This window comes from Venturia canescens, chromosome 7, assembly GCF_019457755.1.
Source record: "Venturia canescens isolate UGA chromosome 7, ASM1945775v1, whole genome shotgun sequence".
Classification (NCBI taxonomy): domain Eukaryota; kingdom Metazoa; phylum Arthropoda; class Insecta; order Hymenoptera; family Ichneumonidae; genus Venturia; species Venturia canescens.
Window position 1 is genome coordinate 3,150,316 of NC_057427.1, and position 16,355 is coordinate 3,166,670.

Genomic DNA, 16,355 nt, shown 5'->3' on the forward strand with positions numbered 1-16,355 from the left:
TGACCTTTGTTTCCGAAAATTATAGCTCACAGCTGATGTGTACTACAATGTCAGGTAGTCATTCCAAAGTGCAGTCATTATTTTTTTATAAATTTACATGTTTTATTTATTTGTTCATGATCAAGCATGTGAACAGGGAAATTATGGCTATACATATATGATGAAAATATTTTTATTACCGACATTTCAAAAAATCTTCAACGATAAAGTAGATCGCAATGTTATTCGTGGATAATTGTACTTCTTCTATATATATGCATTTCCAATTTTTCGACGTACTACGTGAATCAAGTGAAATACAGTTTTTTCACGAGCAGCTGATCAATTGACGCGTAGCAAACTTCAAATGGTTCGAAAGAGCTACATACATAACTGTATAAATTGAGATAAAGTTAATCTTTGGACTTGTGCACCGAAACGATCCCGAAAGATCGTAATGTCTCAGAGAGGGGAAGATCTGAATTGAATTTTTTTTTCTGCTTAAAAACGTAACGTTTCAGTTCAACCGACTCTTTTCAATTGAAATTTCTTACTATTTAATACAAGAGTCCAAAAATGTTTGCCACAATTTCGAAAACTCTAAGGTCCCCCATCAGCAAAGTGAGTTTTTTCAACAGTTGTGATCCAATATTGTTATCATTTTCGACCGAATATCATCAACTTTGTGTTTCGTTATCAAAGTTCCATGAGTTATGTAAGATTTACACGAAAACAGTTAATAGTTTGAGTGAAAATTTTGAATAAAATATTGCAGAACGAATTTCGAGATGAAAGTTGATCAAGATAAATGACCTACAAATCATAGATTATAAACATTGATGAAACAATCATGATGGGGGAATCCAAGTCAATGTGTTCAAATGCAATAAAATAATGTAAGTATTTTTTCCAGTTTGGCTCGCTTTCAAGGTATGAATCAACGTTAGTCATTGCGGAACACAACAATGAAAGTCTTGCTGCGATAACCCAGGCTACCCTGACTGCAGCCAAAAAAATTGGTGGTGAAATCACTGTTCTTGTTGCTGGAACAAAATGTGGTCCTGCGGCCGAAGCCTTGTGCAAAGTCAACGGTGTAAGCAAAGTGCTTGTAGCTGAAAATGAGGCTTTTAAAGGATTTACTCCAGAATCTCTGACGCCACTGATTCTAGCTACACAGAAACAATTCAATTTTAGTCACATTTTGGCTGGCGCGAGTTCTTTCGGAAAAGCCTTGCTACCTAGGGTATGAGACATTTATTTGATTTTTGTAATAAATTAACTTGATCAGAATCATTTGTGGTAGAAGCAAAATTTTAAAACTTTCAAAAGTAATGAAAAAGTGTGAATTTTTAAAGATTGAACATGACATTCACGAAATTTTTAAGCTATCAAATCTTCTTTGCAAGAAATGCCTTCAGAAAGATTGGAGAAGAGAAACCGAAAGAGGAAAAAAATCAACAATGTTCTAAAAAATTGAAAGATTCTCTGATTTCCTTTCGCATTCCGTAACATTCACTGGCTACTAACAATTGTTGTAATAATAGCAATTGGTAGATTAAAGTATTTAATTTGAATGAAGGTAGCTTCGAAACTGGACGTTTCGCCGGTGAGTGATGTGATTGGTATAAAAACGGCTGACACGTTCGTGCGGACGATTTATGCCGGAAACGCAACGCAGACTGTGAAAGTGAAGGACCCGGTAAAAATAGTGACGGTTCGAGGAACATCTTTTGAGGCGGCATCATTGGAAGGTGGATCAGCGAAAATCGAAACAGCTCCAGCCGGCGATTACAAAACGGACAAAATCGAATTCCTTAAACAAGAGCTCAGTAAGTCTGACCGGCCGGAACTTACCTCTGCAAAAGCCGTTGTATCTGGCGGGCGTGGAATGAAGTCTGGAGAGAATTTCAAGCTTTTGTACACTCTTGCCGACAAATTGAACGCGGCTGTTGGAGCTTCGAGAGCTGCGGTCGATGCTGGATATGTGCCGAACGATTTGCAGGTCGGCCAAACTGGAAAAATCGTTGCACCGGTAATTCAAACATTTTTATTTCTCAAAAAGTATGTCCCGAGCATACAGTTCGAAAATGTTTCCTTCAAAGTTTCTCATTTTACTGGAGAAAGCAACTCCAATAAAAAATAGACCGAAATAAAAACTCTCGTATTATTTGCGAAATGAATTCTATCGATCGCCATTTTATTTGGAAAATATATCTGAAAATACGACAAATTTTCCAATTGTCGGTTTTTCTGTTGGAACAACATTGCAATAAAATAATCAATGACATTTCGAAACTGCAGGATCTGTACATAGCCGTAGGAATATCCGGAGCAATACAGCATTTGGCGGGAATGAAAGACTCGAAAACGATCGTGGCGATAAACAAGGATCCCGAAGCGCCGATCTTCCAAGTAGCGGATTACGGTTTGGTTGCCGATTTGTTCAAGGCCGTTCCTGAGCTGACTGAAAAGATTTAATCGAAACGAGCCTGTTTCATTGTATTTCGCGTCGAGTGAATCATGCTTCCGAGTTTTTAAAATCTCTACTTTTATACACAAGCATATACAAAAAAGTAAAAACTCAATCAACGAATATCTTTTTATAACAACAATTTTAATCTGTAAATACGTTTTTAGAGAGAATTTTTCGAAAGATCGAATAAAATTATACGACTGTTGACGTTAATAGCCAAAAAAAATCAACGATTTTTTTACTCAATTTATTTGCAAACGTTCGGAGCACGTTTTGGCGAAAGAAATGTTTTGAGTCGAGGCTAAAGCGATTTATAACTGCACCTTCGACTACGAAAATCTCGTCAATGCCATCAACTTTGTTCCCCCGATCGTTAATTATCTCTTGTTCTTCGATCGGTTCAGATTCTTTACTGATATTGAATTTTTTCATAATTCACATTTAAAAATACAAATTCATCGCTTCGGAGAGGCTCGACGGTGCGTCGAAGCCCGGGTGTTTGGAGCCAGAGGTAGGGCTAATAAGCCAGAGACTCGGTCAATGTAGCAGCAGAACAGAGAAGCGGGAGCAATCGCGCTAAAAGTCGAAAGAAAGGGAAAGCTTATGGTCACGCAGAGCCGGTCGAAGTTTAAGTCAGTCTAGCATGCGCGCTCAGCGCAACAGTCATCCAGTTCTTGTACCAATATTGTGTAAGTGTGCCTCTGTGTTAATTTGTGTGGGTGACGAGCGAGCAGAAACTAAGCGAAAATGTTGAGAAGCAAAAATACTGTAAATGTTATCTCGATAAGAATCTTTCTCCCTCCCTCCCTCCCTCTCTCTCACTTTTTCTCTTTGTTCGTTTGGAACTGTTAGACTTTACGGGGACAAACTCCTTGGAGCGAGTGAGCCGTGAAAGGGAATTTAGACAAAGAGAATTGACTTTTAGTGTATCAACAAGGGCGACGTGTTTTTTCTCGCGGTATTGTGAAACCCATTACTGTACTAATTCCTCCATACATTAATCATCTCGATTTTAGTCATAAACAATTGATAATCCATCGCAATGGGAAGCTACAAATTCACGTGTAGGTGAAATTTATTATTTGAATCTTCAAAGGCTTTTCGTCCTGTAATTCTATTCTGAAAAGATCGTTAAGGATCGAGGCGCTTGAAAAATCATAAAACTCCGGGGACAAAGAGATCAATTTTACATTATTTCTCGAATTGGCACTTTTCACTTTTGTGAATTTGACTGATTTTAATCATTAAACGACCTTAATCCTGTCGTCAAGCACCGACGAGTTCAGCTCGATACACACGCACTGTTGAATAATACTCGTATTACGTGTGTAACACTCGTGCTCTTTATTGCGCAATAGCTCTAGGAAAATTTCTCTTTACGCCATGCAATGTCTCCCACCAATCGCCCCTTTTCCTGCCCTGCTGAACTCGAGAGTAAAACTCACTATTACTGCATCGTAATTTAACGCTCCTGTTGTCAACTGTCCTGTACGAATTATATCTCCCAGTTGATGCATATGAAAGGAAAAAGAGAACAAATTATTATGTATTATCGTTAGAAATCCAGCTTTGGTAACTCTTCGTTATACGCCATTGCTCGACTCTCTTTATTATTGCCTCTTTCGTCCGGTTTCTTCAACGACGAGCTGCTGGCGATAGTGAATGTGCGCGTGTGCATGTGTGTGTGTGCGTGATCCCCGCAAGGACGACCGCATCTTTACCTTACTTTTTTCCAACTCGCATTTACTCGTCGTCCATCCTGGAACACTGTAGTTAGATTTTTCAGCTCATTTCGTCTACCATTTTTTCAAATAGTCCGTCAACTTATTGTTACTCAATATTCATTGATTTTCAGCTCATTTTTTCAGCTTGAATGTATATTTTTTTTATTATTTAATAACGTTAGGTCATTAAACTTTCATTCAATTACATTTTATAACGTTTCAAATTTCTTAGGAATAAATTATCAAAGAAATAATAAAAATACTGATGCCAACGACGAATTTAATTTAATCGAATAATTATAAATTCTCTAGTTTTTATTGAAGGCCGATCCATATGCACAGTCATGCTTGTTCGCCTCAATCATTTCATAACTGATTCACGAATATTATGCGATCGAATTAAAAAGTTTGATGTGTAATCAGGTCGAAACTTTCAGATTAAAGTAATCGATTGAAAGTGGATTATTCGATTCGATCGGCTAATGAAATATTGCGCAATCTAAAAAAGGAACATAATTTTTGCTCAACTGGTTGAAAGATCGGTGGAATTGGAGCGATTTCATCGATTCGTTCACGAAAGAGCTTGAAAAAAATTCCAAAATTAAGAATCCCAACTGTTTTCCTCATGGAGTTGTTATGCGACTTCGGAATATTCAATTTGAATTAAAGTCGTAAAAAAATGAGAAAATATTTGCAAAAATTCAATAAATTGGCAAGGTTTAGCAAGGAAATTTTTTGTCGAGCGCAGCTTCAAACAAAATAAGCTGAAAATTGAAATTGCGAGGGTCTTTATTAAATAAATTTCCACCTCGATATATAACTTTCGTGTCAACCCAAAGCCAGAAATGGCGAGTCAGAAATCGACTGGAACTAAAAGGGAATTTATTTGCAGGACTGAAAAAAACGAGGAAGCATAAAATCCATATGGCGTAGGCCATAAAAGGCGAAGCAGAGAAGCGGAGAGAAGGATGACTGCCGGAACGACTGGAACTCTTTCACGAAGCTGGTGAATCATGACGAGACATTTTTCCATCGCTTCGAGGATAGTGTCTCGATAATAAACGAAAAAGGAGAAGCTGCTTCGAAGATTAAAGTCACGAATCATCGGACGATTCGTGAAACAACGAGATGCTCAATCCGATACTCGGCTTGTCGCCGATTTGGTGGTTGATCGCATACGCTGGACTGCTACTTATGCTTTCGCCCCTCGTCCTCGTGATAGCGATATTTCTTCCTAATTTTCCGATTATACTGCTACGAAGAATGTGCTACATACCGGTCGAACCGATATAGGAAACGCGGCGTCTCGACCTTGACGAAAAGAGAAAATCACGATCGCTCGAAATAGTCTTCCAATTTGAGAGAAAAACCATCGACTTTCGACTCATTTGTCAATAACTTTTTATTCGTCGAATTGGTGTGAATCGAATTTCAAAATCCTAAACTTCGCGTTAGAAAATTCAACCGAGCGGGTCTCGAAACGTGCGTTTTTTTTTGTTACTTTTCCTCTCAACTCGCTCGTGGTATAACACTATGTGCCAATGGAGAAACTGATTGAGGTCAAGGCCAGTCTTCTGTGTGTAGGATTACGTATGTACATATACCGATAGAGATACACAAATAATATGTATAAAAACATAATTGTATGTAGAAAAAATAACGTTTTGGGATAAATTGGGGACCCGAGCTCGGCACGATGAATCTTAAATGATTTATTTACGAGTGAATCGAGGAGAGAAAAGTATTCGTATAAAAGTTGAGATCGGTCGTTAGACTTGGAGTTTTTCAAATTATTTTCTCCACTTCACATTCGAATTGGCTGAAAGGAAAATAATTCTCGAAATGGCGAGCTAAGAATCGATATTTTATTTGGATTTAATTTATCACGATTTCCATTCGCGAATCCCGAATGCTGTAATCATTTTTTGAACGAATTTTTCGTTTTTTTTTTTTTTTTTTTTTTTTTTTTCAAACGAGAAGAAAACGTTTCTTAATAATGTTTGAGGGCGTAATATATTTGACATTTTGGATGGAAAAGTTTTGTCTGCCATGCAAGACGATTTTGATTTTTGAATGGCCAAGCGCATTTATGTGATTTGTCATTTTTCGATGATTTTTATATGACTCTTTATAAAACTGAATGAAAATTTTATCCAACAAGTGCAATTTTATTCGTTTCTATTCAGTTGTGAGTATTGAATTGGATCTCGAGCGGCAATTGGACGAATGATCGTTCGTGAAAAAAGTGATGCGAGATGGAAAACAAAAATCACACGATATTACGATTTGTCGAACGGAGAGCGCTCACCGGAGTACTTTCGCCGGGGTCTCATGGGGCTCGGTTCATACACACGCATACAGTGGGAGTGGGACTTGAACCCTGGGACCCATGGCCACGTATATACTCGAGAGTCGACTCGAGTCTCTTTCTACTCGTTCTCGGTTACTCACCGATTCCTCCGCTTCGATCTCGTACACGCAACAGTCGCATTTAGTATTTATCCCGTTTTATCGATCCAGCATTCCCAAAAAACCACCGTAAGGTAAGTCGTTCCACATTTTTTTCTCTCAGTTGAAATAATTCCTTTTGCTCAAACCATCTCCAATGAACTTCGCACTATTTTCGAACAACTCATTCATAATGTCGCACTTCGGTGACCATTGCGCAAACGTGAAAATTAACTTTCCAAAACGTCCTCTTGTTTTCGCCAAACATTCCGAGCCCCGAGTCGATTTTCGAAAGCACAGTAATTCGAATTAATATTTTTCCGCATCATTCGTCATTTGATCTCGAAAACATGGAAACAAAATCACTTTTTCATAGCCAATTACGTTGATTCGATGTCGATCAATAAATTAATGCAGACCTGAGTTCGGAGCTTTGAAAAGAAAAACACGAGAAATTGATCGTTGGACGATTTTTCGAAAATGCTGATGAATATCGAGTAAAATGGAATGATTTTTTGGATCATACGACAAGAAGGAAGCGAAAAAAGGCCGAGAAGGGTACAACCGTTTTCTGGAGTACCTCAGGCTCATTCCTGCTTATCCGTACACACCCATATTTGTTCTCCATGTGGAGGGGCTCTTATTATAAATCCTGGCCGTGTCCAATGTAGTACAAAGAATTCCGTACACGTGTTCTCCGGCTGTTTATTCGCAGGACCGGAATATGACGCGGGTCATACGAAATCGCAATCTAAATATATATTCCAGGGACATTAATCTCGGAGTAGTGACTGAGCGAAGAAACTTTATTCGAGTGAAGTAGATCACTCGAGCGAAAAAGGCGATCGAATGGGGATAGAAGTATTTTTTCATCGTTTTTTCGTGCGCATAAAAATCACTCGTTTGGCTCTGCATGAAATGAGAAAAAAAAAAAACGACAAATCGGTAAAAATCAACGACTCTTTTCCGCGTCGTTTATACAAGGTCGTAATAACACGACCGCGAGTATCTGAATAAATTGAGCTCGAATACTAAAAACTCGATTTATCGTTTCGCAATTCGGCGCGTATCGAAATGCGTTGGAAAATAACAAATTTTCGAGGTCAATTAATCACGTGAGATTATGGCGAGGGTGTCGAAGACACCGGCGGATCGTGAGCGGATGTTACGCGGGTATTCGTGCGTCGCTGGATGACCGGCATGAAAAATTGTATTAATTATCCTCATTGTATAGCGAGCACGAGGACGATTGTAAATAACGGTTTATATCGGATGAATTTCTCGCCTTGTCGGATCGTTTATTTAGCGTCCTCAATGTCCTCAGACCGAATCGAACGAACGAATGATGGGGTACAAAGGACTCTCGTTGATTCTTCTCCGTGTACCGAGGATACGTTCGATGTTCCGCGTCGACGGTTCTCACGATGCTGTAACGAGTAATTGCATCGCGTGTCAACTTGTGTCAATTCAAGGATTTACACTGTACATTGTTTCCTCTTAACAATATATCAAAAACGATTCACTGACCATAACGCGAGATGCACGCTTCAAGGGGTCGATTACTTTAGGTAATATCACACGTTCAGATGCAGATTTATAGAAATCACAGGAAATAAACGCACTTTTATGTATTCTATCCACGTTTGATCGATTCAATCCTGTTGAATAAACTCTACCAAGACGATTGTTTTATTGTTTTTTAAGGCAGATCATGCACGAAACGATTTTGTTAAGAAAGTCTTGAAATTTATACAGAGTTTAAACGGATAATCGAGTGACAGGCATATCAAATTTCAGAGGGTTCGTTTTATTGCTTATTCAGATAAACTTTGCGACGTTTATATCTTTGATGTTTGGGAAAAAAATCGAGAGGATTGTCTTACTAGTAATGAAGATTGAACGAAATTGGTAATGAGCACACGTGTAACCTCACATTTGCTTATTTCAGAATTTTGTCTTGCTTCTCGACTTGAGCCATTCCTGTCACAGCCTTCTGTCTTTTTATTAATACTTTTTTCTTCATCATTTCCCTTTGTGTTTACCCTTTGCGCTCTCTAATGCGATTTTTTACATTAAAAATGACAGTATTTTAGCCAGGGATGAATGAAATTTCGGGTCCACTCAGTGATGGATCCCCCGTTAATTGATGCCTCGTAATTTCATTCGTCAAAAGATAAGTTGAACAAATTTTTTTTACAGTTTCGAATAAATAACTCTGGCATTAATTTAAAGTGATTATATCTTTAATTAGGGAGTAAAAGTCGGTCCAATTTAGACATCCATAAAATACGATCATTCGGGCAGATCTACCTTGGCAAAAAAGTGCAAAATTTCGATGAGTTTCATTGTTTGAATGCCTAAAAAATGGTTGCAGCTCCAAAGCTAGGTAGCTGAGAAGGAAAAAATGAAAATTTCGATAAATTCTGTTTTTAGATGTGGTTTCAACCGCTCCTGCTGGCGGTTCTCCTGACGAAGGCTGTTCTATCGCACTCCGATCCTGGATTACTGCGAGTGCCGAAGGTCTACAACGCGGTGATAACGAGCAACCAGAATCTGGCGCCGTCACGCGCATATCCGGTGATTCAGCCGGTGGTTCACAGAACGGCGATCGGTTACGTTCCGCCATTTTATTACACTCAGATAGCTCCGGGTTTCGCGGGTCCAGGAGTCGTCCAATTGGATCCGGAGCCCCGCCCGAGACCGGACGACGCCGAGAGCGTGGAAACTCCCGGCAACGCGGAGACCAAATCCGCTCCTCGAAAAAGTTCACGCCCGTCGTTGAGCAGGAGCGAAAACGAGGAGTTTTCCGGCGAGGATTTCGGAGAAAGTTCCGAAAAAGGATCCACTCCGTCGTCGGACAAGAAAACCGACAAGAAAAACAACGACGATCGCGTGCCCTTGAATTTCTACCCGAATTATCGCTCCGTCTATTACGGCCCATATTTCAACCCGTACAATGCCTTCCCACCGAATCTCGCGACCCCCGGAACTTATTACGTCAATTATCCCCCACAACCCCCTCTGCTCGGACCGCTCCCACCGCCGCTCCCCCTTCAACCGGGACCCGGAATCGTCCCGATTCTTCCCGAGCGTCCCAACGCTTCGCCGGACGACGACAACGATCGGGAATCCCCGAAACGCAACACCCGGAAACAGAAAACACGCTCATCCGAGAGAAGAGAAAAAATACCCGACGCACCGTCAGCGTCACCTCCGATTTCGAGCGGAAAACAAGATTCGTGATTTTCTGATATCCTCTTCTTCGATCACTGGCCTCATAAATTTTCACTCTTTTCTGCCGCGTCAAAGCATTTTTGGAATTCGGAATTTCCCATTTTCCAACAAACTCTTTTTGGACGAAGATGAAATTTTTACAAAAAGTTGAGAATCTGAAGAAATAACGGTGCTTGAATTTCTGTGAATTTTTCAAGAAAATCTTTGTTAAAACTAGGGAAAAAAGGCTCATAAAAACACGAGTGAAACTGTAAAATTTTCCATTTCCATATATCTCGAACAAGGAGCGATCAATTTCATTTCTTATCAATTTAATCAGCTTAAATTTTTCTCATTTTTTTGCGTATAAGTCTTCTGAATGAGTTATTAAAATTGAAAAAAAAACGTTGACAAAAAGTTTCAACGATAAAATCAGCACGAGATGAATGCCAACGTCCGAAGACCTAAGAATCACAGAAAAATTGTCACGTGACAAAATTGCGTTGGCCAGTGACTTCAACCGCGTGCTCCGGATGCCTAAGAAAGTAATTATTTTGTATGACAATCGTTTACTATCGTGAGTATAATTTAGAATAGATAAATTGTTTATAAACATTTTTGAGTCTGTATTCGAGTTTTCTTTCCCAAAAATGCGTCAAAATTCTGCGATCCAAAAGCTCTGAATTACCTGACAATTGAGATTATTTTGGAACAGCCCAAACTTTGACGGTGTAAGAGAAGCCCTGATCCTTGTAGCCGACGAGTTTAAGCTTCACCGAATTGCTGCCAGGCCCACCGGAAATCCAGGAGAAATGTGCCTTCGTATTCGCGTATGGAAAGGCTTCGATGACGGTTATGACAAACGCGCCTTCGAGAACCGCTTCGAAATTGGCTTCCAGCTGGGACGAGCCTTTCAGACCTACACGAAGATTGTGTTGGTAAACGATTTTCTCATCGGCACTACCCTTGAATTCACCGAGTCTGTAATAGCCAGGAATATCCTGAGAAAAGAATACCCAAAGTATACATCAACGTCGGGTGAAGTCTCGTTAAAAGCGTTTCGATGCACTGAAAATCAAATTTTAATTGACACTTTGATTCGTCGGAAGCGTTCAACCGAATAATTTTGCCGAGATTATTTCGTGCTGAAACGAGGCTACGTTGAAATGAGCAAAATTTGAAAAGATCGAAATTTTTTTTTGAACACGCTCAACAAAATTCTTCAGCGAAATCTGTTTTTCAGTGGCAATTTTTTTATCTACTTTTCTGTCGGCCCGGTTGGCTAAGTTGTTCGAAGATTCCGATTGAAAATCATTTTCGGTTTGACCATCGTCACTTCTCGAATCAGCGCTCGTGAGATCGTTGACCCAAGAGGCGATCGAATCGTTCCTTCTGCTCTCGTTGAGAGATCCAGGAAAGGGAGCGGTCGTCTCCGCATTCGCGATCGTGGCACTTGGACCATGCTCGACGATTTGATACTTTCTCGGGACCGCGTCCGTTGACGCGCTCGCAGGAGATTCCGTCGTCGTTTTCCTCCCGAACTTGTCGATAATCTCTCGTTGTCTCGCGTAATAACGTTCCATCACGGCTCTTCGTTGAGCATAATAATCCTGGATCGTTTGATTCACGGCTCTTTCGTAAGACGCTCTGATACTGGGTTCCGTGGTGCTCGGAGTCCTCAAATCCCTCCGAAAACGTTCAGACTCGTTTCTCACTAAATTTTCAGGCAACTCGTCAAACATGGGATTTTCATCTCGTTGATGGTACGCTATTTTGGCGGCCGCGTTTCCTCTGTCGACGAGCACGGAACACGACACGGGTTGCCGCGCGATCTCCGCGAGCGAAAACAGCGCGACGAAGTAAATCATCTCGAAAATTTGATGCTTCGAAAATTTAATATTTTTTGCTCGCCTTAGCGATACATCGAACTCTCGTTCGTGGAGGAACTTTATTGAATGGGAGCCTTCACACGCTGCTCAGAAAAATCATCTCTGACCCCGCTCTATCTTCCAGGCTCCAGAGGGGCAAACGAACTCGCGATAATAACAATCTTCGATGCGACGAGGGGGGAGAAGCGCGATCAGAACCATTGTTCAACAGTGAAAACAAAACATGAATTTTCTACATTTTTACATTTTTTTCGAAACTTTTGCAGTTCTTTATTGTGCGAGGAACATTTTTCTCCGTTTCATATCGTTATTTCAAAATATTCTCATGATTTCGTTTCTGTGGGGAAAAAAAAAAGAATTTTTTAGTCTGAAACGCGATTGATTCAAACGGCATCGATGGTGACGGAATCGTCGTCGTCGTCTTCTCGGTGCTCGTCGTTGTTGTCGCTTTCCATCGCGGGCTCAAGTTTCTCGTCGAGTTTTTCCACACCGTCGTCCTCGTACGAGGGTCGTTCTGTGGTCGGCTGGAAGGTCGGCGGTCCCTGTTGAGGCGGTACAAACGAGGGTGGTCCGCTCGGTATCAATGTCGGCGGTTGATAACCGACGAATCCAGGAAACAACTAAAAAAAGCATTGAAATGTTCATTCGCAGGGAATCCAGCAGCGTCGCGAATAATAAACGAAGAAACATGAAAAGACGAGTTTGGATGAAACCTTATGCTCGTACCTGATTAAATTGGTATCTGTAATCGAAATAAGGCGATCCGTAGTAAGCATACGTTGGCTGTAAGTGAGAAAGGGCGGGACTTCCGTCAGCGTATATTGCGACAGGAACTTCTCGTCCGTGGTCGACCTGGAAGCATCGAAAATTTCAGAATATTTGAAAAATATTGAGTCTGCACACTGGAGAAAAATCCTTCGTTGATCCAAGCAAATTTCATTTCTCTCAACCCAAGGAAAGCTGGAAAAATTTATTGAACAAATAAAAAAAGCTTTCGCGCAACCAAAATTTATCATACCGAGATCACTTAATCGATTTACTGATTCGAACGGAACGACTAAAAATTCAAAGAAATTGTCTCCAATCTATGAACCAATGCATGAACCGTTACTCAGAGGAAGTGGAAAAAGTCATTTTCGTAAAGTTCGACTACCGTTTAAAAAACAGACAAAAAATGACGGAAATTTTGCAAATTTCTTCGTTTCGATGGGAAAAATGACGAGATCGAGTTACCTGTAAATAATTGTAAACGTAATATCCTGGATAATGGGCCTGTCCCACGTATCTGGACATCTGTGGTGGACTCGATCCCAATTGCTGAGGTGCTATCGTCGAGAGCAAGGTCGAAGGTGCACTTTGTACGAGACAAACTCCAAAAATTACAAAGATCACAAGAAACTGAAATAATGAAAATGCATTGAATCTCGAGCGCCGAATGAGAATGAGTGTTTAATGAGGATAATCCAATGGAACGAACCTTCATGTTAACGAGAAGAAGTTAACGTGGTCGTGCGGATGTCAAGATAGTTTGGTATCACTAACAGGACTCCGAATCCTGCGGAGGATTTTATAGCATTCGAGGACCGAAAGTCCCCACCCGTATTTCCTTTTGATTTTTTCTCTCTTCAGCTACTTTTTTCATGTTGATCTTTCACGGTGGGTGGGTCAACTTTTTTTGCGGTGAGTTCTTCGTCCCTCGAGGCGATTTGCGTATTCGCGAGGCTATTTTTTCCGTCTCGCTCTGCTTCTCTCTCCCTCCCGCGCTCTTCTCCTGCTGTGATTCAATACGAGTTTACGAAAATCGTAATTCAGTCGTCTGACACATCGAGACCGAAGGAAGAGACTCGAACGAGTGTTTCGTCTCAGGGAATAATCACGAGTGCATAAATCACGGATAATTGTAGTGGAGGATCGATACGATTGACTATTATTAAGGCACTTGATTAATGACGTTTAAAACAGGACATTTTTTCGTCAGTACGAAATCATTTTGCGCGCGTGCAGTAAATAATAAAACTTGATATTCGAGCGTAAATTTGTACGGGGACGAAATTTCGTTTCGCGATCAAACGTACCATCGAACCTCTCTCCTTTATTTTGAGAATTACATCGACCCAAGATTTTCAGCAGAGTTCAACGACTCCGGACAAGCCTCGCTATAAATATCTCAAACCTTTTTGAGCTTGCATAAACAAGAAGTTTCTCGAGTTTCGGTGGTTTTCCTCCGGACATTCGGTACCTTCGGGTTCACCGGTGGATCACCGCGGACAAGTGCATCGCTCGCGCGTCTCTTCGCCTCACTTTTACATTTGCGTTTACGAACGCTCTTGGAATAGCAAAAGATCGAGCGTTTCGTTCGGCGAGAGAAAGGCAGTTAAACTTTATTCGGCAACTCTGTTTGTGCATTTTCATAAAACACGACGTTGTAGACTAGCGTCAAGATTTTTAGACGATTCTTCAGCCAGCATCCGATTCCCCGCGAACGAGTCTCAATCGGACTGGGACTCCTCGAATAACAAACTTTATAAATGAGAATAAAAATGAGGAAGCACAGCAATATTCGCGGGCGTTTTTTCTCCCGGTATAAATAACAATTAAGTTCTCTCGGACTCGAGTTAACGAGCCCGAAGCATTATTTATCACGAAAATTGTGTGTGATATCACCGAGGAAGGCGTCCAAGAATAACGAGATAACGCGCATATTGGAAAAAGTAATTGTCGCAAATCTGGATCAGAATAAACGATAAGCCGTTAAACGGGCTCGATCGCGGTGTGTTAAACCGGTTGACATTGGCAGCTTCGGGTGCGGATTATAGGAGTGGCTTCGCACGCGTGTGCCTCTCCTTTCTCACCGATAGAAAATCAATTCGTGCAGGCACTTGTCCCGGAGAAAAAATAACAAAAATAACGAACTTGACGCATCGAGAGATTCAACGGATCGTCGGCAATTTGTTTCACTCAATAATCAACGCTCGCATGATGCTCGTATCGTAAATCCCACTTGACGCGATCACTCGACGTCGAGAAATTGCGATTTTATTCGTCTCGTTGGCTCAATTTTGCTGTATTCAAAAACAGCAACATTCCTCCATTTGTGATGGTTTCTCCGAGGAAACACTCGAGTCTGGGCGGTCGATGATCGATTCTGTTTCCAAATGAAACTCATTGTTCGTGAGCAAACTCGAAATACCACGATAGACCACGTCAGGGAGTGAAAAAACTTTGGTTCCTTCGAATCTCCTCCCGGTTTTTCCATTTTCCAACACTCGATTCAATATTATTCAGCCTCAATTCGGAGCTGCATTCTCCGGACTTAATAGATAAAATTGCAGATACGACTGAGCTGCTTGAGAGAATGAGCTTGGAGGGAAATTCCTCCTTCGCGCTGATTCGCTGGCGCAAATGAAACCTGCTGTCGAATTAAGCAGCGATAAAATTCTTGAATCCAGACAATTTAAAGCTCGGATCGATGGAGAATCTCCGCATCGTTCTCGTTTCGTAGCCTGGCCTCGTTTAACCAAAACGTTGAACTTTTCGGCAGTGTCAATTTGAGCATTTCGCTACTACGAACCGGGTATTACGATTAACGAGAACACACTCGGTAGCGACGTGAAATTGCCTCGAGTTGCGAGTCGAGGACTCCGCTCAATTTATTTTTTTCTTCCACGTCGCGTTAGTAAAACACACGAGTTCTAGGGGGGCGATGCACCCGAATAAGGATAGATCTCTGCAAGTTGATAAGAGGAGCTCAGTTAAACGGGCACGGAGGTCTCCGCGCGTCCTATAAAAGACCCTGGGCTTTAACCAAATTTCGTCAAATGACATCGAAACACCGCAAAATCCACTCTTTCGTTGTTCAAGTTCGAATAAAATGACATTGCAGTGGAACGATTTACAGTTAATCGAGTCCTGCGACGACTCGTCGATACTTCTTCGAGTGCGTAGAAAAAAAATGAAGAAACGATTGCAGATGCTCGGTGCCGAAGAGATGAAATTTCGTATCGAGAATCAGCGGCGTATCGCCAAAATCAACGGATCGTACTTGGAGCACTGGTGAGCAGAATCATTTTTTCTTCAAGTGCGAATGTTCGACAGGAAAATATTGAAGGTTAGAGAATCGTCAAGTTTGAGAAACGTTGATTCGTCGTGCTTGAAACCCTGCGGACTCGATTCCTTTATTTTTTATTGCGAATAAATTTTTCCATCGAATAAAATGGTGATGAATATTCATTGATCGTTCCGTTGAATTTCTTTGATGAAAATCGTATAAATTTACATGTTATTCGTGTAACACGGAGATTCGATTGCGGAATTGCGTTGACGCGAAGCTGCAAGTTCATTAATTTAACCACTCAAAATTGCTCGTTAATATTTATCTTTTTTCCTTTTTTTACTTTCCAACTTTTATCGCGTTTATCTCAAGAGTTAACGTCATTGAAAAACGCATTTTTTCAGAATATCCAGAACCAAACGCTGCCCCAATTCCCGCGAGTCCCTGACCTTCCCCTTTCCCCTCTCGAGTTGCATTTTTCATTTTCTCAATCTCCCTGTGCTGGCCACACGTTAAAACAATCCCGTACGAGCGCGTGTCGATAACAAATTTTATTGCAACGAGTTCTCACGAGTGCA

General features: G+C 40.9%; 4 protein-coding genes across 6 annotated transcripts; 2 read left to right on the top strand and 2 right to left on the bottom strand.

Moving 5' to 3' along the window:
• Positions 1–360: 360 nt before the first annotated feature.
• wal (electron transfer flavoprotein subunit alpha wal) lies at positions 361–2,665 on the top strand. Its single transcript, XM_043424109.1, has 4 exons — positions 361–600; positions 893–1,222; positions 1,559–2,011; positions 2,281–2,665. Exons 1-4 carry the CDS (start codon positions 556–558, stop codon positions 2,455–2,457), a joined length of 1,005 nt encoding a protein of 334 aa, XP_043280044.1. The 5' UTR covers positions 361–555; the 3' UTR covers positions 2,458–2,665.
• Positions 2,666–2,787: 122 nt separating this feature from the next.
• On the top strand, positions 2,788–10,466 carry LOC122413636 (phosphatidylinositol 4,5-bisphosphate 5-phosphatase A). 3 transcript variants are annotated; one of them, XM_043424114.1, is made up of 3 exons: positions 2,788–3,141; positions 5,069–6,719; positions 9,058–10,466. In XM_043424114.1, exon 3 carries the CDS (start codon positions 9,058–9,060, stop codon positions 9,865–9,867), a length of 810 nt encoding a protein of 269 aa, XP_043280049.1. In that variant the 5' UTR covers positions 2,788–3,141; positions 5,069–6,719; the 3' UTR covers positions 9,868–10,466. The 3 variants fall into 3 exon arrangements, with proteins under 3 accessions (XP_043280049.1, XP_043280050.1, XP_043280051.1); XM_043424115.1 differs by lacking the exon at positions 2,788–3,141 and adding an exon at positions 3,257–3,516; XM_043424116.1 differs by lacking the exon at positions 2,788–3,141 and adding an exon at positions 3,258–3,410.
• LOC122413635 (uncharacterized) lies at positions 10,102–11,834 on the bottom strand. Its single transcript, XM_043424113.1, has 3 exons — positions 11,100–11,834; positions 10,526–10,838; positions 10,102–10,374 (listed from the first exon to the last, which is right to left on the bottom strand). The coding sequence occupies exons 1-2, from the start codon at positions 11,703–11,705 to the stop codon at positions 10,539–10,541; spliced, it is 906 nt and encodes a 301-aa protein (XP_043280048.1). The 5' UTR covers positions 11,706–11,834; the 3' UTR covers positions 10,102–10,374; positions 10,526–10,538.
• Positions 11,835–11,952: 118 nt separating this feature from the next.
• Positions 11,953–13,356, bottom strand: LOC122413637 (uncharacterized). Its single transcript, XM_043424117.1, has 4 exons — positions 13,204–13,356; positions 12,960–13,124; positions 12,453–12,578; positions 11,953–12,346 (listed from the first exon to the last, which is right to left on the bottom strand). Exons 1-4 carry the CDS (start codon positions 13,207–13,209, stop codon positions 12,110–12,112), a joined length of 534 nt encoding a protein of 177 aa, XP_043280052.1. The 5' UTR covers positions 13,210–13,356; the 3' UTR covers positions 11,953–12,109.
• Positions 13,357–16,355: the final 2,999 nt, after the last annotated feature.